Raw genomic sequence first — 27770 nt, forward strand, 5'->3', positions numbered from 1 at the left:
AACGTTCTCCACAGCCGCTTATGTAAGGATAATTGTCTCCCGCACGCCGCTCGCACTTTCCAGGAAACCCATCTACTAGATTTGTGTGATATGATCTACAGACAGCAAATCCATGCTGCCCTGGCTTGTGTAATCTTTTGACTCTAAATAATCAAAATTGTTTTTTAAGCGATTCCCTGAATTCTCTATGATTTATGTGGTTTATTGGTTACAATATCCTTATTTCTTCTTTGTGATGTATTTGCTGCTCCATTCATCAAAATTTGTAACCAATCGCTGCTGACTGGTGTAACCTCAGGTGTTTGGAGAATAGCAAATGTAGCTCAAACAATACGTTTAGATTTAACAATACTCTTGGATGGATACATCAGAACACACGGACTTATTCACTTTTCATTTTGAGAGTTGTAGTAAATATATTTTTGTCTATAGTACATTGGGGTATATCTTTCCCCTCTAGTGTAGGTGACGCCTCAACAGTAAGCACAGAACAAAAATAGTTATTTAAGTGGTCCGCATTATCATTGTCTGCGACATATGTTCCACCTTCAGTTTTTCTTCTTACAATTACTCCAATTAGCTTTTTTTTTTTTATTCTGTATAATATATTTGAGACTACCTTTATATACTCTGTGGTAAAAAGAGGTATTTAATATCACCCTAACCAGCCTGTCCCTCGTTTCTCACAAAATGTGGATTATAACATGTACTTTATATATAGCCCTTGCTTTTATTTCCCAGCTCGAGAGTACAACTGCAGTGTCTAATTACATGTGGATAAGGGGACATTGTAGCTCATTGTAAATCTGTATATTGTTGATATGGCAGGGAGGTTGTTAGTCATTGTTCTTAAAGTGAAACCAGGTGGGTTATGGGTAAGTATCATATTGCATGATACAGGTGAGGGGCAAGGCCATTAGTATCTATTGTTCTATACATGACTAGTCCAGACATTTTGTGTCTGTGGAAGTACAGCTCCTCTCCACTTCCCTCTCCAATCTCCTAGCCCAGCACTTACCAATGGTTAAGAAGGAGAGACCCAGAGGTTTGCCTAGAGAGGGGACAAACACTGTGTAAATTAGACCCCAGATATAAGGAGCCACTCCAGGCGGGAGGTGTTGTTCATTCTGCGAACTGATTTAAGGAAGGTGCAGTGTAGCTGGTTTTGAGTTTTTGTTATCTAGCAATGGACTACAGCTGCAGCTAAGAGAAGAACTCCATGGGTCATAAGTCAGTACATCCAGGTGACTATCTGTAGCTCCTTAAGCTAGTAGGGTAAGGGACAATGTGGTAAACCTACCTGGCATTTATTTACTGTGTGTACATAATAGAAAAGTACAACAGTACATTTATTGTAATAATATTCTAGTGTTGTTTTTAACTGCATTTGCCCGAGTGACTAATAAGAACGTTAGAAGGCACTGGGTAGACTTCACGCTGGCTGGCCACCCACGGGTGCCTTCCTATGCCAGGTAAGGGGTAGAATTGGGCCAGTAAATCCGGTATCTTCACAAGCTCCTTTATCCTCCTCTGATTGTGTCTGTCCATATTTCGTATATGCTGTTTTTTTTAGCACTTTTAACAACTGCTGTTTGCTTGGAGAACCACATTGGTTTTCGCTGTCACTAATATAAGAGACACAGAGGTCTGTTGCATGTAATAAAACATATTTTCGGTTATTCCCTTTTTCTGCACTCTTCCTACTCTGACCGGGGGGAAAGAGTCACATAAATGACTTCTCATTGTATTGGTTCAGTGTATTATTATATTGCTCTCTGTGTATTAAACCCCACTGGTCCATATGTCCCCAGATCCCACGCTTTCTCTTACCGGCACATCTCATACTACATCTCCATTTGGGAAACTAAATCTAAGGGTGCTTCCCTGTCTCTTTGTTCTCCAATTGCTTGAGAGATGCCCTATAGAGGCAATGCTGAATGTCCCTGCTTGTGGCGGATTTAGCAATCGCCTGACTCTGATCCACGCCATGCACATTGAAATCCCCCATAAATATCACATCACCTACTTTATTTTAAATCATAATTTGTGAAACCTCTATTTTGAGGCTGCTCCTTTTTGACCCAAGTCAACTTATCTCTATACCCCTTGTTTTTAAATCTGCAGCAATATGAATGATTTTCTATCAACGCTTATCACAGCGCTAGGAAATCTGATATCGCTGCAATACTGTCCGCGAGCGGTAAGGCTTTCATTACCGCAGCACCGGGCCAGTCTGGGTGGCTATGCGCATGCGCAGATCCGTTACTGCCGGAGATAGGACTTTAGCAAAGGGGGGGGGGGGGGGGGGGGAACAGACCATAGAGCTTGGGACCAGGTCTGCTGGACCATTTCTCTAAATACAGTCCTGGAACTGTGCATTTTGTAAAGGCACTAATAGGCTATAGGTTAAAGTCTCTTACCTCTAGTAATAACCAACAGTGTAATTATTGCAATGGTCATGGACACAAACTGTGTACTAGAGGGCTTCAGTTATAAGAACCAACTTTACTCTATACTGATAGTATCCTAGCCAGAGATTAGTACCGATCAGTCAGTTTATCCACCTACTTATTCAGTGTGATTAAATAGTGTGATATTAATAAGAATACACCTTGAATCTTAGTATCGTACTATACAGCGATTCTGTAGCATGTAGAATAATCGGAGTAATAGAGATATTATGTAATGGAGAGAGGTGTGTGTGTGTGTGTGTGTGTGTGTGTGTGTCACACCTCTGACCTGAGATGAAGCTGTTAAGTGATATGAGCGGTCTACAAGGTCCCAGAACGGGGTCCTTCGCGCACACACGTTGTGTATCCCGTTTACCGGCATCTAACTCTCTGCCGTCTCCGTTTATGAAGTAACAACTCCTGGAGAACACTTTGATTCCTTTCATCTTGTTGCTCATTGAGATGTGCTCCTCTTCTCAGCTGTTCCACTATAATAATTAACCTTACAAGAGGCTGCACGCTCTGCTCATACAGACAAACCTGATCCTTTCATCACACGGGTAATACATGTCATGATCCATTTCTGTACATTACTGTCATGTGTATGTAAACCTCTGCATTAAGTACTGTGTCTCTGAGCCCCCCGTGCTGATCTGTTGTGGGGAACCTGCAGCAATCTGATGACTACGGCTGTCTATAGAGGGATGACATGTAACACCTCTATCTATATAACAAGTGCAGCAGAATATAGTGTTATGTCACACACACATACTGGTGTGTAATTGTCTGTACCGCACCACAGCATATGGCTGGCTCTTCATCAGCAAGCCATGCTAGCAAATGAGATTAACATTAAAAGCAATGTTATGCAATGCTGGCCTGTGGCCTTGGCAGAAGGAAAGCCCGTCCGCTGTGACCCGGGGTCAGAAGGGAGACTTGCCATTAATTCACAGTTTCTGAACGGAGTGTATGTGGTTTACCTGCAAATCTAACAATAAATTACCTTTTATAAATGAACTTGGCTTTTAATTATACATCGTTCTCCACCTGATATTGATTTTTAGATTGGTCTCTAAACACATCCTGATATTGCCAAATACACATTCCCTTCTTAAACAGACATGGGATATAAATTAACCGAAGCCAGCAAGCAGATGATTTAGGTGCAGCATCAGCTAATCGCACCAATATTTGTTTGTACGTTTTCTTATATTTAACGTTAACGTATTAACCCCCTCTGCTCTTGATTGAGGGCCACTGGATCCAATACTACTGCTCACAAGTTATATAGGGAATACCATACAGTATCCTACTACATTACAAGAGAGCCATAGAGAAATTCCATATCTAAGTAAAAGAGGCTATATTATAGTTCACAAAGGGGGGAAATCAATTCTCAGTGTTGTTCTAAAGAACAACGTGGGTTGTCCATTGTTACTGTTATTATGGTGATTTCAATGCAAACTTTTGCTCACAGCTCCCTGAGTCTGGTAATTTCATTACGGATTTCTGCTATCGGTAACAATGCGCTTCCCACGTTGTTTTTTAGAACTACGCCAGGAATTGATTTCCCCCCATAATGTCACAAGTCCTGAGCTTTATAGAGGTAAATTATGACATCCGTATATTCTATCGTCGGAACACATCACTTCCTGTATGGTATCCTGTGGCATCATCCACTGCTGTTATGTCACACGACTCTCCATGACGTAACACAGAAGTGATGTCTTACAGTAGATTCTACATTTATCAGTGTCCCGTAGAAGAGTTCGTAAAAGAGTAATTATAGAACATAATTACTCTAATTCATTCATGTAAAATGCATATACTGATTATACATTTTGCCTAATGTAATGTGTAAATGAGACTTTAGTCAAAGCAAATAACCGCCACCCACACGCTCTGTGCAATGTGTATGACACTAGAGAACATGAACACTTCTCATGGGGTGTAATTGTGACACCCCCTAACACGTATAAACCGGTCCATATAGTGGAGTACGGCTACTGTCACACCTGGCACAATAATTGGTAATGTGAGGCTGGAGTCTATTTTTAGACTGGATTTAATGGTGTAAATACATCACCGCCTCATTGCTAGCGGCCGGCTGCAGAACACGCTGTTTACAATGAAGTGGCTGCAATTTTAGGGCCTTTTTGTATCTTGGAGATGAAAAATGAGTACAGTTCATACATGGGAATAATTGTAGGATGTGATATAAAGGGAGCGGGGAACGCACATTTCTGCTGAGAACCATTCATTATATTACTCATTCTGCATAGAATTCTTTTTTTATATGCTTTTTGGGGGGGATGGTAACAAAATAACAGGCTTACATATCTGGCGTGGTACTCACAGACTCTGGCAGCCTAATTACAACATGCATTGTATTGTTTAATGGGAAGCAGGTACTGAGACCAGAATTTCTGCAATTTCTGCAATTTTACTTTAAAAGCACTTTTTCCTTAAATATCAATATATTATGTCAACATTTGACATTGTCTGAATTGCAGCAGCCATGGCACCTGTATTGCATAGTAATATGAGCGACTGAGTAAATACATTGCACAGTGCATTGTACTGAATTAAATTCTGGATGTCTGAGCAGCAGAGTCTGTTGGTCTGTAGAACTGTCTGTACTTTATATATTGGGGAACACACTCCTAGGGGTAAATGTATCAAGCTGAGCGTTTTCCGGCGAGTTTGAAAATCCAATCATATTCTAACTATCCTTTATTTAGTACATTCTACAAAATGACAGCTACAATCTGGTTGCTATAGGCAACACCTTTTCAAACCCGCCAGAAATCTCTCAGCTAGATACATTTACCCCCTACTGTGAAATATACAGATATTAGAAGGCTGCGAGCGTTACGACCAGTCACTGAACTCTGCGCTCTCTCTTGTAGCCATTTATTAATTTGGTGTTTGTGGATGTGACGAAATGAGTGTGATAACCCTGTGAGCATTCGGTGTCTCCTTTCTCACATAATGTGGATTATAGTACTTTTTATAGCCCATGCTTTTGTTCCCCAGCTCACCAGACAACTGCATTGTTCAGTTACAAGTGGTTAAGGGGACATTGTAGTTCAATGTAAATATGTATATTGTGTATTATATATTGATGCCTTGCAGTAATGTTATTCATTGTCCTTAAGCTGAAGCCAGGAGGGTTATGGGTAAAGATCAGGTGGTGTCCACAACACATTCATTCTTCCCCCCTCCTTCCTCTACAGGAAGCATGGAACAGCTGGGGACCCGGTGACATCACAAAGTAGTGTAAGGGGTTAATTTTTAGAAGGGACTCACTGTTAATTTATCCTTGGAAGTAGGGGAAGCCAATTAGCATCAATTGTTCTCCTTAGGACTGGTCCAGACATTCTGTCTGCATCCCAGCAGGGGGCTTCTGTGAAAGGACAGCTCATCTTCACTGCCCTGTCCAAACCCCCTAGTCCTGCACTGGCCAATGGTTAAGAAGAATAGACCCAGGGGTTTGCCCAGGGAGGGGAAAGACTGTGGAAATTAGACCTGAGCTATAAGGAACGACTCCAGGGAGGAAGGGTGTTCATTCTGGGATTTCATTCATGAAGACTGCAAGATTTAGTTTTGAATTGTCGTTTTCTAACGAGAGTCTATATATGCAGCTGAGAGGGATCCATGGGTCGTGAAGTCTGGACAGCAGGTGACTATATCTCCTTAAGCTATTGGGACAAGGGACAGATAATGTGGTAAATCTGCCTGGCATTTATTTACTGTGTGTACATAATATTGTAGTGTTGTTTGTATGACAATAAATATACTGTTGTATTTTTATAACTGCATTTTGCCTGAGTGACCATACGAATCCTAGAAGGTACTGGGTAGACTTCCCTGGCATAGGAAGGCACCCGTGGGTGGCCAGCCAGCGTGAAGTGGGTAGCATTGAGCGAGATATACCCGGTATCTTCACAGTGGAGTTTGGTGGCGAGTTCAAAGCCGGACAGGTGATGGCTCTTACCGGTACAGGGTCACTGCAGGGTTGGCCTTGGCTGAACAATGAAACTTCACCACATTATCCTCCAGTATGGGCTGCGGCTCCACCGTAAGATTGACCAATGGTGGATCTGTAAATAGAAGTACAATAATTAACTGCAATGCAAGAGCTAAGATATTCTTGCACAAGACCTTGTTAATTTCTGTATATCTGTGTAAAAGTAGAAATCATAAATGAAACTTGTTCAATTCAATTAAACTTGTTTATATTACAACTAGAACTCAACTCATATCTTCATATATGAAGCATGGAGGTTAATTACATAGTTCAGTATTCACACCACACTGTAAAAAACTGAGACTGCAGTCTACTGAGCTGCTGTGACAGCACTGCTCCTGTTTAAGAATCCCCCAGTCCACACATTACAAGTCTCAAAGCTTGTCTGTCACTCTGTGTGTGCTCTGTTAGGCTTCATAAAGTGTTTAATGCATGTTCTTGCATTATGCTTTGATGCTTTGATTTGATGGTGATAGTCAAAAAAATAATGTAAGCGAACGGACCTATAGACGCACCGTTTCGGACAAGCGTTTGCTTCCTCTCAGTTTGAAATGCCGCAGACAACTTAAAAATTGTTATCACTTGGTAAAATACAGTGGAGTTTTATAGACCTTTATTAAGTACATAATACACTTTGCTGCACAGGGGAACCTGTCAGATGAATCAATGTAAACAAGCTTCTTACACTCTGAAAGTAATAAAGTAAAAGGTTTGGTCTGTGTGTATGAGGAGTGGAAGAGAACAGGGTGATCTCCTATATAGAGACTCCAGCATTGTCACGTATATATCGGCCAGCTTTCATATGCTATGTGGTGCCTTTATTTTATCTTGAGAAAACCTTCATACATAAAGCCTGGCTACAGAATACAAAGTACAGACTGACGTTTTACTGCAGTTCGGTCAAAAAGTAAGATGGGATTAAGTACATTCTTCTCTATCCTTACATGCAGCAGAAGTCACATCTTTAGAGTAATGTTCTAACTGTATTGTCTGTATACAGGCCAAAAAAGTGTTATTGCAAAGCAGATCATTTCAGTTACGCTCCCTGTGACATCACTGGCTCTGCTACCGTGGAGATTACTAGCCAGTAAGACGAGCTCTGGCTGCAAGCTCCGCTAGTGTAAGTTATGCCCACTCTCTGTTAGCAGACAGCATGATGGCAGATTTGGGTATAAGCACCTTAGTTATGTCAGGTAAATTTACTTAATGCTCAGGCTTTCATATATATGTATCAATGTCAACGACAAAGGGTGACGTTACTTACAATTTAATTGTTTTTACACCGTACGTATTTTTCTCTACATTTTGTAGTGTGTACTGTACATTGTGATATAATGAACTAAACATGATCACTTGCTATGTGTCGGGTGCAGCTACTTGTTGAGCAGTGGGTGGGGGGTGCAGGTATGTATTGAGCTCCCACACCTTGTGACCCTGTCATACAAAGCGCTTATAATGAAGGCAAATAAAACATCAGATGATGCAGGAGGAGAGTGCTGCGGCATCACTCCGGGATATGGACACCAATAATAATCTGTAGTGTTATTGTATAAAGAGCTGAGCTTGTGCTTTGCTAATTCCAGCCAATTGGATTAGTTTCTGTGACTGCACCAAGGAGATCCTCAGATCATTCCATGTTGTCTCACCTGTGGTGTAAGGACTTCTGGACTAGACCGTGTTACACGGTTACAATGTGTGACTGGGATCTAGGCGTCCTCCAACTGGACACGGGTCGGAGTGTGGAGCAGATGGAGTTGAGTAATAGCCGGTCATCGGGCTGTTTACGATGCTGGACCCAGGTCTGCTCTGCCAGTATATACTTTTCAATTCCATTCAATTAAAATGATCTAAGATTTTTTTTCCTCGGAAATTTGGATTTTGTTTTAATTGTAATTCTGATTTATGCCAGATTCTCCATTGGATTTTTGCTTTACATCATTTTTAGGACACTTTTTTTATTTTTAAATGATGACTTTAGTAAATATACCCTAAACTGCAGGTTTGAAAAAGTGGAGATGTTGCCTATAGCAAGCAATCAGATTCTAGTTATTTATTTAGTACTTTCTACAAAAAGACAGCAGAATCTATTTAGTAAATATACCCCTTTGTTTTACAAAGGACCTGGGTTGGCGGTAATGTGGGTGTGGTTTGTGCGGGTCCGGTCATAGTTTATGTGGATCTGGTCGTGGTTCGGTTGGATAATGCAATCTGTTACATAGTATCATGTAATCGTCTTCCAACATTGCAAAAAGCCAAATCGGAACACAAATTAGACCCTTCCATCATCTAATGCTGTTACAGAATCACTATTATATGTAACAGTGAGCAGTGCAAGATCTCTCTGCTGTTCAGGGGCATATTCAATTGATGGAGAGATCGCCGAAAATCCCGCGCTCTAAAAATATTACCGTTAAAACAGTAATATTGCGCGTTAATACCGTAATTTACTCGCTGTATTTTAGCTCGCAGCTCAGGGAGCTGCGAGCTGAAATTCAGCGGAATATTACCATATTAACGGTAATATTGTTCGAGCGCGGGTATTTCGGCGATCTCGCCATCAGTTGAATATGCCCCCTTGGTGTCTATTGATAGAATGTTTATTAGAAAATTATCCATATTGCCACAAAGTATTATTGGGGAGCTGAGGGGTAAGGGTTAACTTTGCTTATTATAATACAGGCCAGGATATAAAACAAACACTGAATATTAATATAAATAATCAATACAAAAAGGCTGGCTCTTTTTAATGTTGAATGTGATATTCTTGTACTCAGATAAGTTACTGCACTCTGTTACAGCTTCCTTCAGTAACCTTCATTTATCTGAAATGTCTCCAGATATTGTTAATAGTCACTATATAAAGAACTTTTGTATCTTAGGTTTAGCGGATCAGTGGATCTATAACATGGCAGTTTAATTAATGATAGAAAACAGCCAGTTCTAATAATGGTTAATAAGCCTATGAAAGCTTTAGCTGGATTACTCGTTATATCCAGGAGACCACAGTATTAGGTCTAAATATTTGCCAGGAAAAATAGGGTTAATTATAATTATTTTCCAACGTGTGTTCTTCCGTTCCAGATGCAGTTCGTAGCCGTTAATAGCATTTTTAATTGCTTTTCCACGTAAGCAATGCCGAGCGAGCAAGATCTTTATTCGAAATCTCATTTCAAAGTCTTCCGATAGCTGTTGCCTCTTTCATCCATCCAATTAGTATGTCCCGAAAAGAAGATGCTATTTAATGCCTGACAATTCCTGTGCCATTACTTATTAGTAAAAACGCTGCTATAAATACCATTGTTACATGTAGGTTTCGAAAAGGAATTCAGAATATTCAGAGATAAGGATGCAAAACGTAGAGGTTCCGGGCCTCTTACTGCAGGATGCGTCCCAGTCACCCTGCTGCAATCCTGACACCGTTAATTGGACATGGGTCCATTCTGCTTTGTGTCACTGTGCCCCCATGGCGAGAGGGGACAGATAATGGTCTCCCAGCACAAAGCTGCTTTGTCACCCTGCAGTGACACCGATACATATAATCAGGCCAGGACCTATTATATCTCCATCTTACCGGTAACCCTACCGAGCTAAAGGGTATCTTACTGCTTATTTCCTGCTAAAATACTGTCTATCCGTCCATTATTACATTGAAATGTCAAATCTCAGCGCAGTGACCTGTTAATTATGCCAAGTGACCTTGTACAATCTAGGTTATCGTATTATATGTACACTGGTATCGGGATCACAGATGATTGGCTAATGTGTTGATTTAGGTTATAGATTAGGGGCTAGATTTACTAAGCTGCGGATTTAAAAAAGTGGGGATGTTGCCTATAGCAAACAATCAGATTCTATTTGTCATTTTGTAGAAGGTACTAAATAAATGAAAGCTAGAATCTGGTTGCTATAGGCAACATCCCTACTTTTTCAAACCCGCAGCTTAGTAAATCTAGCCCCAGGACTTTATTAAAATGAAAACTATATTCGATTTATGAAAATATCAAGACTGATACGTAGATTTAATACATTTTTTCTTTCTGATAAAGTTGAGTTTTAGTAGAACGTTCTGTGGGACTTGTCAGCACCTATGTCCCTTTCGCTTCTGTGTTTGCTGAATGGAAGGAAAATGGTTCCCCCGGCTTATGGTGCTGACGGAGGGTGGGCAGTAGTCGCACTCACTTTAATAAACCATAGTGGAGAGTAATAAAGGCAAAGTGCTTATCCAGGTTATCAGCCTGCCCTGTTACAGCGTTCTTTACAGTTTAATATCTGCTTAATGGCTTTTCAAGATCACAACTAATAAATCCTTAATCAGGGACCAGGAAAAGTCTTTGAGTTTATCCTGTATCTCTCCTCATCTGACGTAAGACACCAATCTCTTCAAACCAGGTTTTATTTTCAGAAACACAGTAATATAAAGGCACAAACTAGTAACACCAGAGTGGGCACGTATGTACATGAAGTAGAGATATTGTATGTAACTGGTGGTCAGGTTAGACCGTGTGCTCATATGTTTATAGCAGGAATGTTTCTGCTGTTGTACATTAGGAAATAGACCGTAATATGTATTGTAATGTAATGAGGGCTAATGGCACATCCTTCCCATCATGTAGCAGAATGCTAGTCCCTTAGACATAGACTCAGGCTGTTAATATGGTCTATGTACAGGCTGGTAGACGACACTGATAATCTACCTATAGATATGAGGGGTCATAGCTTGGCCGTCTGTGTTCTAGTAATGGTGGGTGTTCCAGGGATCAGACCTCACAGTTTTGCTCACCAGAGAAATACAAAAAAAACCTCTTTAAAATATTGTACAAAAATAAGGTTTTATAAAATATAATTGAACGTTAAAATTGATCCTTAAGATGGAATCCTAGACACAAGTAGCAGGAAATACATCATGCAGTGTTATTATAGAGCAGTGTTGGCTAACCTGTGACACTCCAGGTGTTGTGAAACTACAAGTCCCAGCATACCCTTCCAGCAATAAGCTGCTATATATTGGCAAAGCATATTGGGACTTGTAGTTTCACAACACCTGGAGAGGCACAGGTTAGCCAACACTGGTATAGAGGTATCCTGAATACCAGCATAATGGGCAAATGATCTTAGCAGTCAATCCAAGGGGTGAGGTTCTCACCGGGCACTGTGGGTACGTCCTGTGTTGGATAGGAGTGTAACCAAAACCCCTTCTTACACCCCTTCTTCTTACACTCATCTTTAGCAACCACCAGTAAATATATGTATAATAATATAATTATACATTACATACATAATTAGAAACCACAGGTCTGCAGTGCCCAACACCCAAAGACCAGTCATGACTCACGCTGGATGTTGATGGTGACCGTCGTGTCCTTTCCACTGGGAACAGCCTTATTTGTGGCCCGACATGTGATGCTCTGTCCGTTCTCGATGTCGGATGATGACACAAAGAGAGTGCTGATTATACTCTCCCGCTTTCCGTCCCGCAACTGCGTCTGCAACACAGAGGAATTTCCATCAGAAAAATGCCACATGTTCATGTGCCTCCATACAAGAATTTCCTTCTGATAATTATAACCACAAAAAAATAAGGCAAACCATTCCCAATCCATAAGTATGATTTCTCTTTCCAGATATGCTCACGAAAATGTAAAGGCACAAATCGCACTGTACACAGAAGTTCTCTATAACATTAGGCTCCCTTCGATTCACCCATAGATTACAATGTAACAGCGCCCCCGGTGGCCAAAGTATTAAGGCAAATGACAGAAAAATGTAACATTCTTGGGGGCATATTTAATAAAGCACGATAGTGCTTTTAACGGGTCATTAAGGTCCCACAGTGTCCTCCGCAAATTTATTAAGGGGGCATCGCAGCAGATATCATGGATATCTGCTGCTTTGCATTCCTCTTCGTTTTTGGGAGCAGTCACCATTCAACAGAATGGTGACTGCTCCTGACCGCAATCTAACAAGTCCCGAAAAAACACTTTTTTCGGGAACTTGTCATGTTAATGTACCAGCTGCAGCTGGCGTACATCATCCGAATTGAAGAAATCTAATGCTGTCAGCTCTGCTCCGAAGAGCAGAGCTGGACAGCGCATGTGTGGAGGGATCACATGATCCCTCCCTGTCACTCAGCTCTCTCTCTGCAACTATCGTTGCAGAGACAGAGAGGGGATCTGTGTGCGCATGTCCAGTTCTTGGAACTGGACATGCGCAATTGAAGAGTGAAGAGAAGACCCGAAGACAGCGCTTCCGAAGAGGGGGGTAAGTATGATTTTTTTTTATCACCGAAACAGCAGTTTTTCGGAACTGCTGTTTCTGTGCAGGGCTGTACATAAATGTGAGAAGTAGTTCAATCCTTATCATTGCGATAAAGTGAAAAGTAGTTTTCAATCCTTATGTGAATAATGATAAATGTGCCCCTTAGGATGTTGAACTAGACTGGTTGTTGAAGTGGGATATCCACTCTGCGCTATGTAACTGACAACATATTTTTTGCCCAGGTGGCTGTGAAAAATGTTTATTCGGCAGATTGGATGCCTCTTTTGGTATTTACTTGCCACTATATGGCTAGGCTTCATAGACTGATCATATACAGAGGATGCAACTATTGGTTAGAGCAATATTAATCTGCAGACAGCAATGAGGAATAAAATAACACCGCCTGGGCTTTATACACTTGTGTCGCTTCTCCAGCAGCTGCAGTCGTCTGGGTGACCGGATACTTTACCTGCAATAAATATCTTATACAGGAGACCGATCATTAAAACAGTCTTGGTGCACAAACGCACAATTAAAAGGGAAATGGTTAAATTTATTCTTGTTACCTTTTATGCTGTCTTCTGGTTAAAAAAAGGTATCTGGTTAAAAAAAGGTAACTAACCTATTAATGTCAGCTGATCTCTCCAGCTCACAAGTTGAGTGGTGTGCGCAATAGGAGAAATTGTCTGAGCAGTTCTGTACTAATTGTCAGGTGTGTAAAGTGTTAGCCGTCTTGTGTGTTTACCCATTTTCCCAGCACATAAATGTAAACGAGCCCTAAAGAAAAAAAAGTAGAGAACATTTATTTTAAGCTGAAAAAAATAGATAAAAATCGTGAATCGCTCCTCAGCTCAATAGTCACACTCGGAATCGGGACTGGGGTGTGACCACGTCAGATTGGGGGCATGCCTGATGCGGAGTGTCCTTCGCAGCTCACACTGCGGGCACCAGTCAGTAGTCGGCATCTGGTCACAGCTGCTTTGTGATGCAGAACAGCTGTGAAACGCTGGGACAAAGAGCTCCGGCAGAGTCCTAAAATTGGGACAATTCCACTGAAATCCGGACAGTTGGGAGATATGCCTGGACAAATCATTTAAGAAAGAATAAGAGGAACCCACATGTTACTGAGCCACCCAGGTCCTTATTTCGGGTATATTGATAAATGTATAGTGCCACTTCTATAGTTCTGTAAACTGGGATATGTGACAACACTATATTCACAATTGTATTAGGAGAACAAAATTCCCCGCAGCACTCGGTGAGTGAAAACCAACTGAATTAAAGGCCGCACAGAGATGAAACCGAGATCCTTATTACCCAATTTGCACAAAATACACATAAGCCGACTGCACTTAAATGTGTCTAATTTGTTGGTCCTAGCAATAAAACTATAATGAAAATAACCCTTACCCCTTAGACCGACACCGCTCATTAATAAGGGATCACTGAGCAACTGTATTTTTGTACAGTTAATTTAATCTATATGACAAGTAATAGCAGTCGCTTTAATCTGCAAAATCTATATATTCCCTTGCTGCAGTTTCTCGGGCTGTTTCCTTGTATATTTATGAATGGAGTTGGAGGATGCTGCTGGCAAATAGCTCCAGTGCTGAAGCGTCCAATGGGCCCTTTAAAATCCCCAATCTGTGTTCCAGGGGTTGTCTATATTGATGACATGTAGAAATCTGTGCACAGATGATTCAGGCTCAGGGGTCTATTGGTGGCTTGTGGGCGGCAGTAAGTATCAGCTTGTATCGCTGCTGCTTCTATTTACCATGTCAGGGCTCATTGTTAGCCTTGGTGAAACCCTCCCTCTCCCAAACTAGCTAAACACTCCTTCTCCGCATTAGATGAGCGACCTGTGTGGCTATGGGCGTGCATATACATATCGATGGGATTGGACGATGGTTCCACACATCTTCTCCAGTGGACTCCGCTGATAAGAGATGGAGTTTGTTTTTTAAGGCTGGCGTAGAAAAGCAGAGGTTTTTTTTCACCGCTTGTTCAAATTGGGTCACATCGCAGTCCCCATAGAGGTCCATGGGGACTGCAGTGACCAGCGTTAGACAGATCCTGCCTGGGTTAACCTATCGCAGAGTTCTCCGGCTTTAACCCCTTGATAAAGAAGAGCTGCGATGGCCATTCTCGAGCACCTGTTTTCTCCAGTTTTTTTGGCTGAACGCAGTTTAATAAATAGACCCCATAATATCTAAATAAGGTGGGTAAAGGATTTGTAATCCTAGACTTGAAATAATCCAGATTGATGCTGGTGACCCTATTTTATTACCCACCAATGACATGGTCTTCACATTACAGACTGAACACCTGGATCTGACACTGGACCGGTGACCTGTGACCTGTGTCCTGATGTGCTGGAGGTACAGTCACACCAAGACATCTCTGCTGCAGGGCACATTGTATTCCTCCAGCGCACAGAAGGTTACTGGAAGCATCGTACCCTGTGCTTTGTGTTACATGACTCTCCAGCTGATTGATGAGAGCCTCACACTGGGATGCCAATTCTGTCTGATTGCATATTGAAAGTGTATTGCCAGGAGGTCTGAGTGTGTAATCAGGGCACAGAAGACACCGCAGGTGCAGCCACCTCTGAGGGGCAGAGTGTCAGCTGCTGACTGAACAATTTCATGTGTATAGCAATCCTTTCATCAGTCTGACATCCAAGCACTGTACTGGCTCTTTACCAGCATCCTGGGATAATGACTCTCTTCATTCAGAAACACGTGGATGCATGGCTTCAATGCCACAGGAAATGGAGGGGCAATCATCCATCGCTCTTCACTCTGCATGCCAGCCCCGGAATTTAATTATAAGTTGCTGTGTTGTTCTATACAAGCCTTGGTAGCTGCACCAATCCATTGTACACAGAACATGATCTGCTGTTCTGGCGATAGCTGGGCCCCTTATCAAAACTTTGGTTAAAGACCGGTGAGCTCTTCTGTGCATCCGCAGAGAGCGGAGCACTGCACAGAGACAGGTGGACTGGCACCGTGTGGACTGTCTGTGCCCCCAAGTTCTTTAAAGCCGTCATTTATCAAAACTCGCAAAGCAGCAGATATCTATGATTTTTCATATTCTGCATCTCATATCGTTTTACTGAGCACTCCCCATAACAATGTATGGGGAGTGCTCAGTAACGCTATTTAACAATGAATGTAATTAACTTTTCAAACATGATAATGCATGCCAGCTTCAGCTGATGTACATTATCATTAATGAAAAGTTTCAGTGCTGTCAGCTCTGCTCCGAAGAGCAGAGCTGAGAACAGCGCATGTGTGGAGGGATCACATGATCCCTCCCTGTCACTCACCGCCCTCTCTCTGTTGCAGAGATGTCTGTGCGCATGCCCGAGGGTTTAACTCGGCGCATGCGCACTGGAGTCAGAAGAGGAGCCCAGTTCATCGCATGCTGCTTCAGAACCGAAGAGACCGTGGTAAGTATGATTTCCACTTCACAGGAACAGCAGTTTTTCGGAACTGCTGTTACTGTGTTGCTTTTTTAATAAATATGAGAAACCGTTCAATCCTTATCAATGCAATAAGGATTGAAAACTATTTTTCATATTCTGCGAGTTTTGATAAATGTGCCCCTGTGTCTTTTCCTTATCACTTTCTAATTGCAATTTAATATGGTCTGTTTGAATATACATTACGTTAATATTGTAATATATGTATAGTAAGTGCAAGGCCCAGGAATTAGACTGGGCCCTTCGAACATGCAGGAAGAGCGTGTCCTCAGCAGCCCCAGAGAGGCCGATTATTGTCTAAATATAGCAACGTCTTAACAAGCAATAAATATATGTAAATTGGTATCATACAGAATATGCTAAACACTTCCATGTGCCCACTTAGTACTGTAATTGGAGGACACTGATACATATTACTGAGCAGCGTTTCAAGACGGAGGAAATGATGTTAAAGTAGGACATGGAATTTGAGGAAAAATATATATAAATTGAATGCGATATACTGTATTACTGAAATCCTTGCATCTGATTATTAACTGTGTTATATATCAGAGGACTATAGCACATGGCTTCTACCATTATACAATATTAGTGTAAAGTTTCTCTGGTCGGAGGACTGGAATGAAGCTGATGCAGTTTGAGGGCCTCCAGCAATAGTATCTGGGAAAAATGTTTCTTCTACATATGTTTTCTGCCCAGTTTAGAATAAACCACATAGGCATCGTCTATCACAGGCCTGGGGGACATTACACATAAACAGGGGCAAACGCAGGATTTGCAGAGGGAGGTTTACACACCATGCCACCAGTGGGCGTGTCCAGCATGCATGGGGGGGGGGGGGTGGCTATAATTTTAGACAGGGATTGGCTGCTCTCCAACTCTTCCTATCCCTATAATATACATGGGCAATGCTGCGTGGACTACTGTTAGGTGTACGCAGCTCTCCCTTTTCAAGCAGAGCCGTGTGACGAAGGGGCTGGGTCCAGCCACCTCAATTATACAGTGCCCCAGGCTTGGATGGGGGGTTTCCAGACACTAGACCCCCCTTGGTTTGCCTATGATAGAAACACACTTTAATATGATACTTTACACTTTTTGATTAATATGATACTTTAATTGCATTCATTTTTGTGCTCCTTTTATGGCTCGTCCACACAGGCATTAATATTTACACATTCAGGAAGCCTTGTAAACAGAATGGGATCTGTAAACACACTTTCTGACTGGCAACTGCTTTGTGTCCATGTGATCTTACCTAGTGTTCAGAAGTGTTTAGGCTTTGTACAATATAATGTAGGTCTATGAGAGCGCTGATAGCATATTATGCTTCTAACGCCTTGTTAGTAGCATGGACAAAAACCTGTACTGTGTCCTCGCTTTTAACAGGCGCTGTTTTTCACCACTTGTGCGAATGAGCCCTTACAGCTGAGAGCAAGACCTGAAATGATCAGGGTCTCTGCAACCCTTCTCACTGCACGTTTACAGCGCAGCGTTTAATGGTTCCTAACTGAAATAATTTATCGTGTGTAAAGCAGAAACCACGTCGCGCTTTAACCTCTCGTCCTGAGCGCTGCTGTCATTGGGTTAAAATTTGGCCAAGTGTCTAAAGCTTTGAGAACATGCAAATGTCAAGGAAGCTCAATAACACTCATTTTCTTCTTTATACCTCAGTATGATAAATGCCGGGAGGAAGAGGAATGTAAACGTTAAAATCTTACTGACAACCAGCATTACTTACTGACATTTAAAATTATGAAATACAAAAATTTATTAAAAATGGAAGCACAGAGGACACAGGGGAAATGATGGGTTGGTAACCGCTATGGGGCATGTTATGTGTCGTTTAGTAGCATCTGCAAAAAGTCTTCTTTTTTACACAGAGAATAACAATTGTCAGAATTCATAGGGGTATATTTACTTGTTCCGTAGAATCACCGATTTCCGGCACTGTGAAGTCACTTTTTAAAACAGGACTTTTATTAGAGACAGAAGCCCATCAGGTTTTGCCTTTGAAGTAATTTTCTTCAAACGACAATTTTATTAAAAGTGACGGGAATCGGCGGTTCTACGAAACCGGTACATAGTAATAGACTATTGGGTATAATACCAATCGGATTATCATCACATAGGATTTTTTATTTATAATTTGTGCTAAATATGCCCATCTGCCTCTATACAGTTAATATAAACTTCAACCTCATCCATTTCTGTCTCGGTGCTTCTCCTACTGTCCATTATATACATTACTTTTACGCCTGCTTCCTTGCTGATTAGGTTTGTATAGATATATTCACATACCCAGAACACTTTTCTAAAGTAAACTCCCAGGCTGCCTCTGGAGAAGTATTAACCTTGAATTTAAAGTAAAAAAAAAATTACATTTCAAATAAATATGCTAAATCCATGTCTTTCATGGCACTGGTGAAATCTCTGCCTGCAGACTCTCACTGGGAGAAACCTTACACAATGTGCTTCCTTCAGTTCTTTCCCAAAATAATATAGGTAAGTAAACATCATTGAGCTATAAAACACATCCAGTACGGACGAAGTACTAGGTTATATAATGATAAATCTATTATAGATTATAGATTACTAAATCCCGGCCCCAGAGTGTGAACAGTGTCTGTCTATAAACACATTATTACAAAACGTTTTAAAAAAAGATTTGTTTAAAATTACTCAGAATTGGACACTTCAGTTTATTATAAAACCTGTGTTTTTGGTTTTATTGAGCATTCTGTTCTGATAATCTTCCTCCTTTGGTATCTGTCGAGTCCCGTGCTATGGTACCCTCTTAGTAAGCTGTGATATGATGGATGTATGGACAGTATTGCAATGAATGTCCCTAAATGTCCCCTCTTACTAAGGGCTCTATGTATTGTTATGTGCGTATTGTTGCAAATGAATAACGATTGTGCTTTGGAAACACAAATCGAGGTTCGACAAAGATTTATTCTCAAAAAGTAGCAGAATAATTCAAGCGGAATAATAATAAGTACAGCCGTTACTCATCGCAGGCGCTCTGGATCCAGTGTGCAGTCATTCAATCCTGAAGTCTGGGGACAAGATGTCTGAACACTAGATGTGAAGCTGCTGCTTATATACACACAGAAATACGGTAATACAATGAAGATGGTATAGCTTGCTTCTATTGGTCCAGGTTTCAGGAAGGTCCAAGGGGTTGTCTATCATTGGCTAGTTCATCCTAAGGAATCCAAAGGAGGGGGTCATCTCTCCAGGGGGTATGCTCTGCTCTTCCCGCCAAGATTCCTTAGTCTTATGAACTACTTTGCATACACAAGTTAGGGAATTATGAATGATCTCTGCGATTCCTTCGCAGAGTGAACCAAACAGTAGGAAATGTTAAGAGGTTTATTATGATACCACACATGATATGATTCCTTCAACCTGTTCCATATATTTCACATAATATATGCACATTAAACACATAAATACTACTATAACTTATATTTCGACATAACTGACTATGTGTTGCAACTACCATTAATGTGTACTATTTTACAAGTATGCGTGTTTGTGCGAATGTATGGTAAAAGACCAAATACTGTTGCTGCCACATGTTGTAGCTGCGTATGCCCTTCGACGCAGTAGCGTGCCCTTTTACGCCGTAGCGTACCGTACGCATCTTTTCAGACAGACAACCAAGTTTGGATAAAGTCATTTCAATTAAAATCGAGCAATTTGCTGACTTCGACAGTATTAAAGTGTCGATCAGTCATGAAAATGTAAAATGATCATCGCACAATTTATGAAGGGTTTATGGCAGGAGAAATGAAATGTTTCACCTGCCATAACCCAGGTAACATTTTTTAACGAAGAGCCATAGATTACTATGAGGACTGCGAAGTTCTGCAATTCATTAAGCTCTGCTTTTCGCAAAAACATACTACAAAAACATACTAGTAGGTTAATTGGCTGATATCAAAATTGACCCTTGTGTCTCTCTGTGTGTGTGTGTGTGTGTGTATATTAGGGAATTTAGACTGTAAGCACCAATGGGGCAGGGAATGATGTGAATGAGTTCTCTGTACAGCGCTGCGGAATCAGTGGCTCTATATAAATAAATAGTGATGATGAAGGTAATGCCATCTCAGGTTGGTGTTTCCTGTAATTTTCTATGGAATCCATGTGAAGCTTTGCTGGATCCCGCACCCGTGGATGCGCATGTGCAGAGCACTCTCTCAATCACCGGCGGCTCTAGGCTGCCGGTACTTTATGCTGGAGGGGGGACTTCATCGGGGCTCCCAGAACAGCTGCAGCATGGTGAATTACAGCTGTGCTTCATTATGCATCACTGTGTTTGCAGCTATGCATAATGAACAGGACGGTTTTAATAAACCTAGTACACCCCTAAATGTGGCTTACCGTACTGCGGATTCTACAATCACACTGTCAAAGTCAAATAATTGGATGAAAGCAAGTATATTGATTAATATTGTTTTACCGTGCGATTGTGATCAGTGCGCCACGTGTCATGACGCAATCGCACGATAAATAACACGCATACACTTATACATTCACTTGTACATAGTTCATTTTTATAATGGTTTCAACCCACCGTAGTTTATGAGCAGATGTTATTGAATTTAAAGTTTTATATAATAATGGTAAGAAGCCCTTTATTGAGATCTAAGGTTCAGGTTACAGGAAACATATCATGTTTGGTGTCATTCTAATCCCCTATTTATCCTTAGTGATCCGGTTCCATCAGCTATAAGATCGCACTTCGTGTATGTTCGTTATAAAATATAGGGAATTGGTGATCAGAATGGTAGTGTGTGTAATGTAAATAGACCAGTTTGAACTAGCTTTCGGCGGGAAGATTAGTATGCATCTGATTGGAGAGCTGACCCACCCTTGGCGGGTGTAGTTTGAACTGCCCTATGAACTATATTATACTGGACTGTCCTGGAGCCTGAACTCCATTTGTATTGTATATACATTTGGTGTTACCTTAAATACATCTCCACTGGAATCTGCTTATAGTCTCAGGATTGAATGACTGTAAGCTGGATCCAGCAGTGCGCAACAGGGTGCAGCGTATGTATTGACTGTACTTTTTATTTAATTGCTATTCTTTTGCTAATAAATCGCTTTGTGAGCCGAAACCACACAAATCGCATCGACAATGATTATTGGTAAACGACAATTATACCACGCATATACCGAGAGGAGTTTCTCTGGGATGCAGCCTCTGGCTGAAACTTGCTGCAATCGTGGCCCCAGCACCCTCACAGAATGTCACCACCCGTGGCCCCTGGAGAGGATGGCCAGGTGAATGAGCAAAAACAAAATGAAACGAGAAGTGAGGCTACAATATTTCTCACATTTGTTTACTTTGTGTCAATGTGACGCTACCCTGATCTCGCATCCTGTGATGTTGGGCCCCGATTATACTAACCATCCGTCATGGCTTTGAAGTTGGGGACTGGTAGATTGGGCTGGAAGTATAAAGGCAGACTAGAACACCTCACATATTTACATTAGTCCATTTAGTGTCAGAATGTAATAGTTCCCTTGTTCAGTGACATAAAGTTTGCGGACAATCTCAAACTCTACCCCATGCTGCATAATAGCTCGTCATGGAGTCTGCGCCGGCATAAGATCCCCTGATTTCCTTTCTCCATTCTCTCATCCGATTTACAGATGAAGGAACTCTGGGGATTAGGGACATAAAGGCTGTGCAATGAAATCACAGCAACATGAAGCATTTCAGACATTAATTAGGGAAAATACAAGCTTCTCTCAAACAACAACAATTAACGAAAACAAGGAGGAAAAAAACACAATAATTACAAGTGAACTTTTTTCACACACTCGAGACAACCGCACTAATTAAAATCCTAAAAGAAAAGGACCTTGAGATACCCTTGATGGAGGAATAATTAATTAAACTTTAAATTGCCTTCATCTTCATCATTTTAATCCAAACTTTAAATAATGCTCATTGGTTTAACCCATAGGTGACTTTAGATCTCTTTACTTGAGGAGAGGATTTGTTTCATCAAGGCCGGGGGTCTGGGACAGATCCACGTGACACCTGTCTGCCGGTGAATGCATTAGAAGGATCCCTATGTAACATGACATGTTGTTCTATGTGGGTCTGTAACATTAATGTGGACATGGACACTACAATGATTTTTCTGGTAGTGAAAGAAATACTGTCCAGATTTATTCACTGGTGTTTTTCACAGAGTGTGTATTGACAGTAAAATACATTTATAATCCAAAAAGGAGATATGAGTCTGTTTTGGTATAGAGCAGTGGTTCCCAAACTTTTGCAGTTCGCGTCACCCGTAGAGTCTCCAAATATTTTCAAGGCACCCCTCCAAAATAATTACTGAGCAGTCCTGTTTTAGTAGTTGGGTCAAAAAAATCGTAATAAGTATTTCTGTGGTGTATGCAAAAATGCCCCTCTGCCTCCAGGCACACTGCCCTCTGTCCCCCTCCTCTGCTCCCCGCCCCCCCTCACATCTCCCCCGTCCCCCTCACTCTGCTCCCCCGCACTCTGCTCCCCCGTCCCCCTCACTGTGCTCCCCCGTCCCCCCTCACTGCTCCCCCGTCCCCCCTCACTGCTCCCCCGTCCCCCCTCACTCTGCTCCCCCGTCCCCCCTCACTCTGCTCCCCCTCACTCTGCTCCCCCGTCCCCCCTCACTCTGCTCCCCCTCACTCTGCTCCCCCGTCCCCCCTCACTCTGCTCCCCCTCACTCTGCTCCCCCGTCCCCCCTCCCTCTGCTCCCCGTCCCCCCTCCCTCTGCTCCCCGTCCCCCCTCCCTCTGCTCCCCGTCCCCCTCACTCTGCTCCCCCGCACTCTGCTCCCCCGTCCCCCTCACTCTGCTCCCCGTCCCCCCTCACTGCTCCCCCGTCCCCCTCACTCTGCTCCCCGTCCCCCTCACTCTGCTCCCCGTCCCCCCTCTCTGCTCCCCCGCCCCCCTCCCTCTGCTCCCCCGCCCCCCTCACTCTGCTCCCCCGTCCCCCTCACTCTGCTCCCCCGTCCCCCTCACTCTGCTCCCCGTCCCTCTGCTCCCCCGCCCCCCTCACTCTGCTCCCCCGCCCCCCTCAACTCTGCTCCCCCGTCCCCCTCACTGCTCCCCCGTCCCCCTCACTCTGCTCCCCCTCACTCTGCTCCCCGTCCCCCCTCAACTCTGCTCCCCCGCCCCCCCTCACTCTGCTCCCCCATCCCCCCTCCCTCTGCTCCCCGTCCCCCCTCACTGCTCCCCCGTCCCCCCTCCCTCTGCTCCCCCCCCCCTCAACTCTGCTCCCCATCCCCCCTCCCTCTGCTCCCCCGTCCCCCTCACTCTGCTCCCCCGTCCCCCCTCCCTCTGCTCCCCGTCCCCCCTCCCTCTGCTCCCCCGTCCCCCCTCACTCTGCTCCCCCGTCCCCCTCACTCTGCTTCCCGTCCCCCCCTCACTCTGCTTCCCGTCCCCCCTCCCTCTGCTCCCCGTCCCCCCTCAACTCTGCTCCCCCGTCCCCCCTCACTCTGCTCCCCCGCCCCCCTCACTCTGCTCCCCCGTCCCCCTCACTCTGCTCCCCGTCCCTCTGCTCCCCCGCCCCCCTCACTCTGCTCCCCCGTCCCCCTCCCTCTGCTCCCCCGTCCCCCCTCACTCTGCTCCCCCCGTCCCCCTCACTCTGCTTCCCGTCCCCCTCACTCTGCTCCCCCGCCCCCCCTCAACTCTGCTCCCCGCCCCCCCTCAACTCTGCTCCCCGTCCCCCCTCAACTCTGCTCCCCCGTCCCCCTCACTGCTCCCCCGTCCCCCTCACTCTGCTCCCCCTCACTCTGCTCCCCGTCCCCCCTCAACTCTGCTCCCCGCCCCCCCTCAACTCTGCTCCCCCGTCCCCCCTCCCTCTGCTCCCCCCCCCCCTCACTCTGCTCCCCCGTCCCCCCCTCCCTCTGCTCCCCGTCCCCCCTCAACTCTGCTCCCCGTCCCCCCTCCCTCTGCTCCCCGTCCCCCCTCAACTCTGCTCCCCTTCCCTCTGCTCCCCCTCCCTCTGCTCCCCGCCCCCCCTCACATCTCCCCCGTCCCCCTCACTCTGCTCCCCCGCACTCTGCTCCCCCGTCCCCCCTCACTGCTCCCCCGTCCCCCCTCACTCTGCTCCCCGTCCCCCCTCCCTCTGCTCCCCGTCCCCCCTCACTGCTCCCCCGTCCCCCTCACTCTGCTCCCCCGCACTCTGCTCCCCCCCCCCCCTCAACTCTGCTCCCCATCCCCCCTCCCTCTGCTCCCCCGTCCCCCTCACTCTGCTCCCCCGTCCCCCCTCACTGCTCCCCCGTCCCCCCTCACTCTGCTCCCCCTCAACTCTGCTCCCCCGCACTCTGCTCCCCCCCCCCCTCAACTCTGCTCCCCATCCCCCCTCCCTCTGCTCCCCCGTCCCCCTCACTCTGCTCCCCCGTCCCCCCTCCCTCTGCTCCCCGTCCCCCCTCAACTCTGCTCCCCCCGTCCCCCTCACTGTGCTCCCCGTCCCCCCTCACTGCTCCCCCGTCCCCCTCACTCTGCTCCCCCGTCCCCCTCACTCTGCTTCCCGTCCCCCCTCACTCTGCTCCCCGTCCCCCCTCAACTCTGCTCCCCGCCCCCCCTCAACTCTGCTCCCCCGTCCCCCTCACTCTGCTTCCCGTCCCCCCTCACTGCTCCCCCATCCCCCCTCCCTCTGCTCCCCGTCCCCCCTCCCTCTGCTCCCCGTCCCCCCTCACTCTGCTCCCCCTCAACTCTGCTCCCCGTCCCCCCTCAACTCTGCTCCCCCGTCCCCCCTCCCTCTGCTCCCCGTCCCCCCTCACTGCTCCCCCATCCCCCCTCCCTCTGCTCCCCCGTCCCCCTCCCTCTGCTCCCCCGTCCCCCTCACTCTGCTCCCCCCCGTCCCCCTCAACTCTGCTCCCCCGTCCCCCCTCAACTCTGCTCCCCTTCCCTCTGCTCCCCCTCCCTCTGCTCCCCGCCCCCCCTCAACTCTGCTCCCCGTCCCCCCTCAACTCTGCTCCCCGTCCCCCCTCCCTCTGCTCCCCCGCCCCCCCTCAACTCTGCTCCCCCGTCCCCCTCAACTCTGCTCCCCCGTCCCCCTCACTCTGCTCCCCCGTCCCCCTCACTCTGCTCCCCTGCACTCTGCTCCCCCTCACTCTGCTCCCCCTCACTCTGCTCCCCCGTCCCCCCTCAACTCTGCTCCCCCTCCCTCTGCTCCCCCGCCCCCCCTCACTCTGCTCCCCCGTCCCCCTCACTCTGCTCCCCCTCACTCTGCTCCCCCATCCCCCCCTCCCTGCTCCCCCGTCCCCCTCACTCTGCTCCCCCTCACTCTGCTCCCCCCTCAACTCTGCTCCCCCGTCCCCCTCACTGTGCTCCCCCGTCCCCCCTCACTGTGCTCCCCGTCCCCCCTCACTCTGCTCCCCCGTCCCCCCCTCACTGCTCCCCCTCCCTCTGCTCCCCCGTCCCCCTCCCTCTGCTCCCCCGCCCCCCCTCAACTCTGCTCCCCGTCCCTCTGCTCCCCCGCCCCCCTCACTGTGCTCCCCCGTCCCCCCTCACTGTGCTCCCCGTCCCCCCTCACTGCTCCCCCGCCCCCCCCTCAACTCTGCTCCCCGTCCCTCTGCTCCCCCCGCCCCCCTCAACTCTGCTCCCCGTCCCTCTGCTCCCCGCCCCCCCTCAACTCTGCTCCCCGTCCCCCCTCCCTCTGCTCCCCCGCCCCCCCCTCACTGCTTCCCCGTCCCCCTCACTCTGCTCCCCGCCCCCCTCAACTCTGCTCCCCCGTCCCCCCCTCAACTCTGCTCCCCGCCCCCCCTCAACTCTGCTCCCCCGTCCCCCTCACTGCTCCCCCGTCCCCCTCCCTCTGCTCCCCCGTCCCCCTCACTCTGCTCCCCGCCCCCCTCAACTCTGCTCCCCCGTCCCCCCTCAACTCTGCTCCCCGTCCCCCCTCAACTCTGCTCCCCCCGCCCCCCCTCAACTCTGCTCCCCCGCACTCTGCTCCCCCGTCCCCCTCACTCTGCTCCCCCGTCCCCCTCCCTCTGCTCCCCGTCCCTCTGCTCCCCCGCCCCCCTCACTGTGCTCCCCCGTCCCCCCTCACTGTGCTCCCCGTCCCCCCTCACTGCTCCCCCGCCCCCCCTCAACTCTGCTCCCCCGCCCCCCCTCAACTCTGCTCCCCCGCACTCTGCTCCCCCCGCACTCTGCTCCCCCGTCCCCCTCAACTCTGCTCCCCCGTCCCCCTCCCTCTGCTCCCCCGCCCCCCCTCAACTCTGCTCCCCGTCCCTCTGCTCCCCCGCCCCCCTCACTGTGCTCCCCCGTCCCCCCTCACTGTGCTCCCCGTCCCCCCTCACTGCTCCCCCGCCCCCCCCTCAACTCTGCTCCCCGTCCCTCTGCTCCCCCGCCCCCCTCAACTCTGCTCCCCCGTCCCCCCTCACTCTGCTTCCCGTCCCCCCCTCACTCTGCTCCCCGCCCCCCCTCAACTCTGCTCCCCGCCCCCCCTCAACTCTGCTCCCCGTCCCCCCTCAACTCTGCTCCCCCGTCCCCTCACTGCTCCCCCGTCCCCCTCACTCTGCTCCCCCTCACTCTGCTCCCCGTCCCCCCTCAACTCTGCTCCCCGTCCCCCCTCCCTCTGCTCCCCGCCCCCCCCCTCACTGCTTCCCCGTCCCCCTCACTCTGCTCCCCGCCCCCCTCAACTCTGCTCCCCCGTCCCCCTCAACTCTGCTCCCCGCCCCCCCTCAACTCTGCTCCCCCGTCCCCCTCACTGCTCCCCCGTCCCCCTCCCTCTGCTCCCCCGTCCCCCTCACTCTGCTCCCCGCCCCCCTCAACTCTGCTCCCCCGTCCCCCCTCAACTCTGCTCCCCGTCCCCCCTCAACTCTGCTCCCCCGCCCCCCCTCAACTCTGCTCCCCCGCACTCTGCTCCCCCGTCCCCCTCACTCTGCTCCCCCGCCCCCCTCACTGTGCTCCCCCGCACTCTGCTCCCCCGTCCCCCTCACTCTGCTCCCCCGTCCCCCTCCCTCTGCTCCCCGTCCCTCTGCTCCCCGTCCCTCTGCTCCCCCGCCCCCCTCACTGTGCTCCCCGTCCCCCCTCACTGCTCCCCCGCCCCCCCTCAACTCTGCTCCCCCGCCCCCCCTCAACTCTGCTCCCCCGCACTCTGCTCCCCGCACTCTGCTCCCCCGTCCCCCTCACTCTGCTCCCCCGTCCCCCTCCCTCTGCTCCCCCGCCCCCCCTCAACTCTGCTCCCCGTCCCTCTGCTCCCCGCCCCCCTCACTGTGCTCCCCCGTCCCCCCTCACTGTGCTCCCCGTCCCCCCTCACTGCTCCCCCGTCCCCCTCACTGTGCTCCCCCGTCCCCCCTCAACTCTGCTCCCCGTCCCTCTGCTCCCTCCCCCCCTCAACTCTGCTCCCCGTCCCCCTCACTGCTCCCCCTCCCCCCCTCCCTCTGCTCCCCGTCCCCCCTCAACTCTGCTCCCCCGCCCCCCCTCCCTCTGCTCCCCGTCACTCTGCCCCGCGCCAGCCATCAAAAAGAAAACAGAAACTTACCAATCCGCGCGGCGCCGGGACCCAGAAGCCTCCTCTCTCCAGCAGCTGTCACGGA

The 27770-nt window shown here is 47.1% G+C and overlaps 1 protein-coding gene across 3 annotated transcripts in view; it reads right to left on the reverse strand.

Annotated features, from left to right (window-relative positions):
- KIRREL3 (kirre like nephrin family adhesion molecule 3) overlaps window positions 1–27770 on the reverse strand; it is a 541498-nt gene that overhangs the window by 78415 nt on the left and 435313 nt on the right. For all 3 annotated transcript variants that reach the window (XM_075190473.1, XM_075190474.1, XM_075190475.1), the window contains exons 6-7: window positions 11813–11963; window positions 6448–6553 (exon numbers count right to left, since the gene is read on the reverse strand). In XM_075190473.1, coding sequence (XP_075046574.1) covers window positions 6448–6553; window positions 11813–11963 — 257 coding nt within the window. The remainder of the gene's footprint in view (window positions 1–6447; window positions 6554–11812; window positions 11964–27770) is intronic.

Source organism: Mixophyes fleayi, chromosome 11 (genome assembly GCF_038048845.1).
Source record: "Mixophyes fleayi isolate aMixFle1 chromosome 11, aMixFle1.hap1, whole genome shotgun sequence".
Classification (NCBI taxonomy): Eukaryota; Metazoa; Chordata; class Amphibia; order Anura; family Limnodynastidae; genus Mixophyes; species Mixophyes fleayi.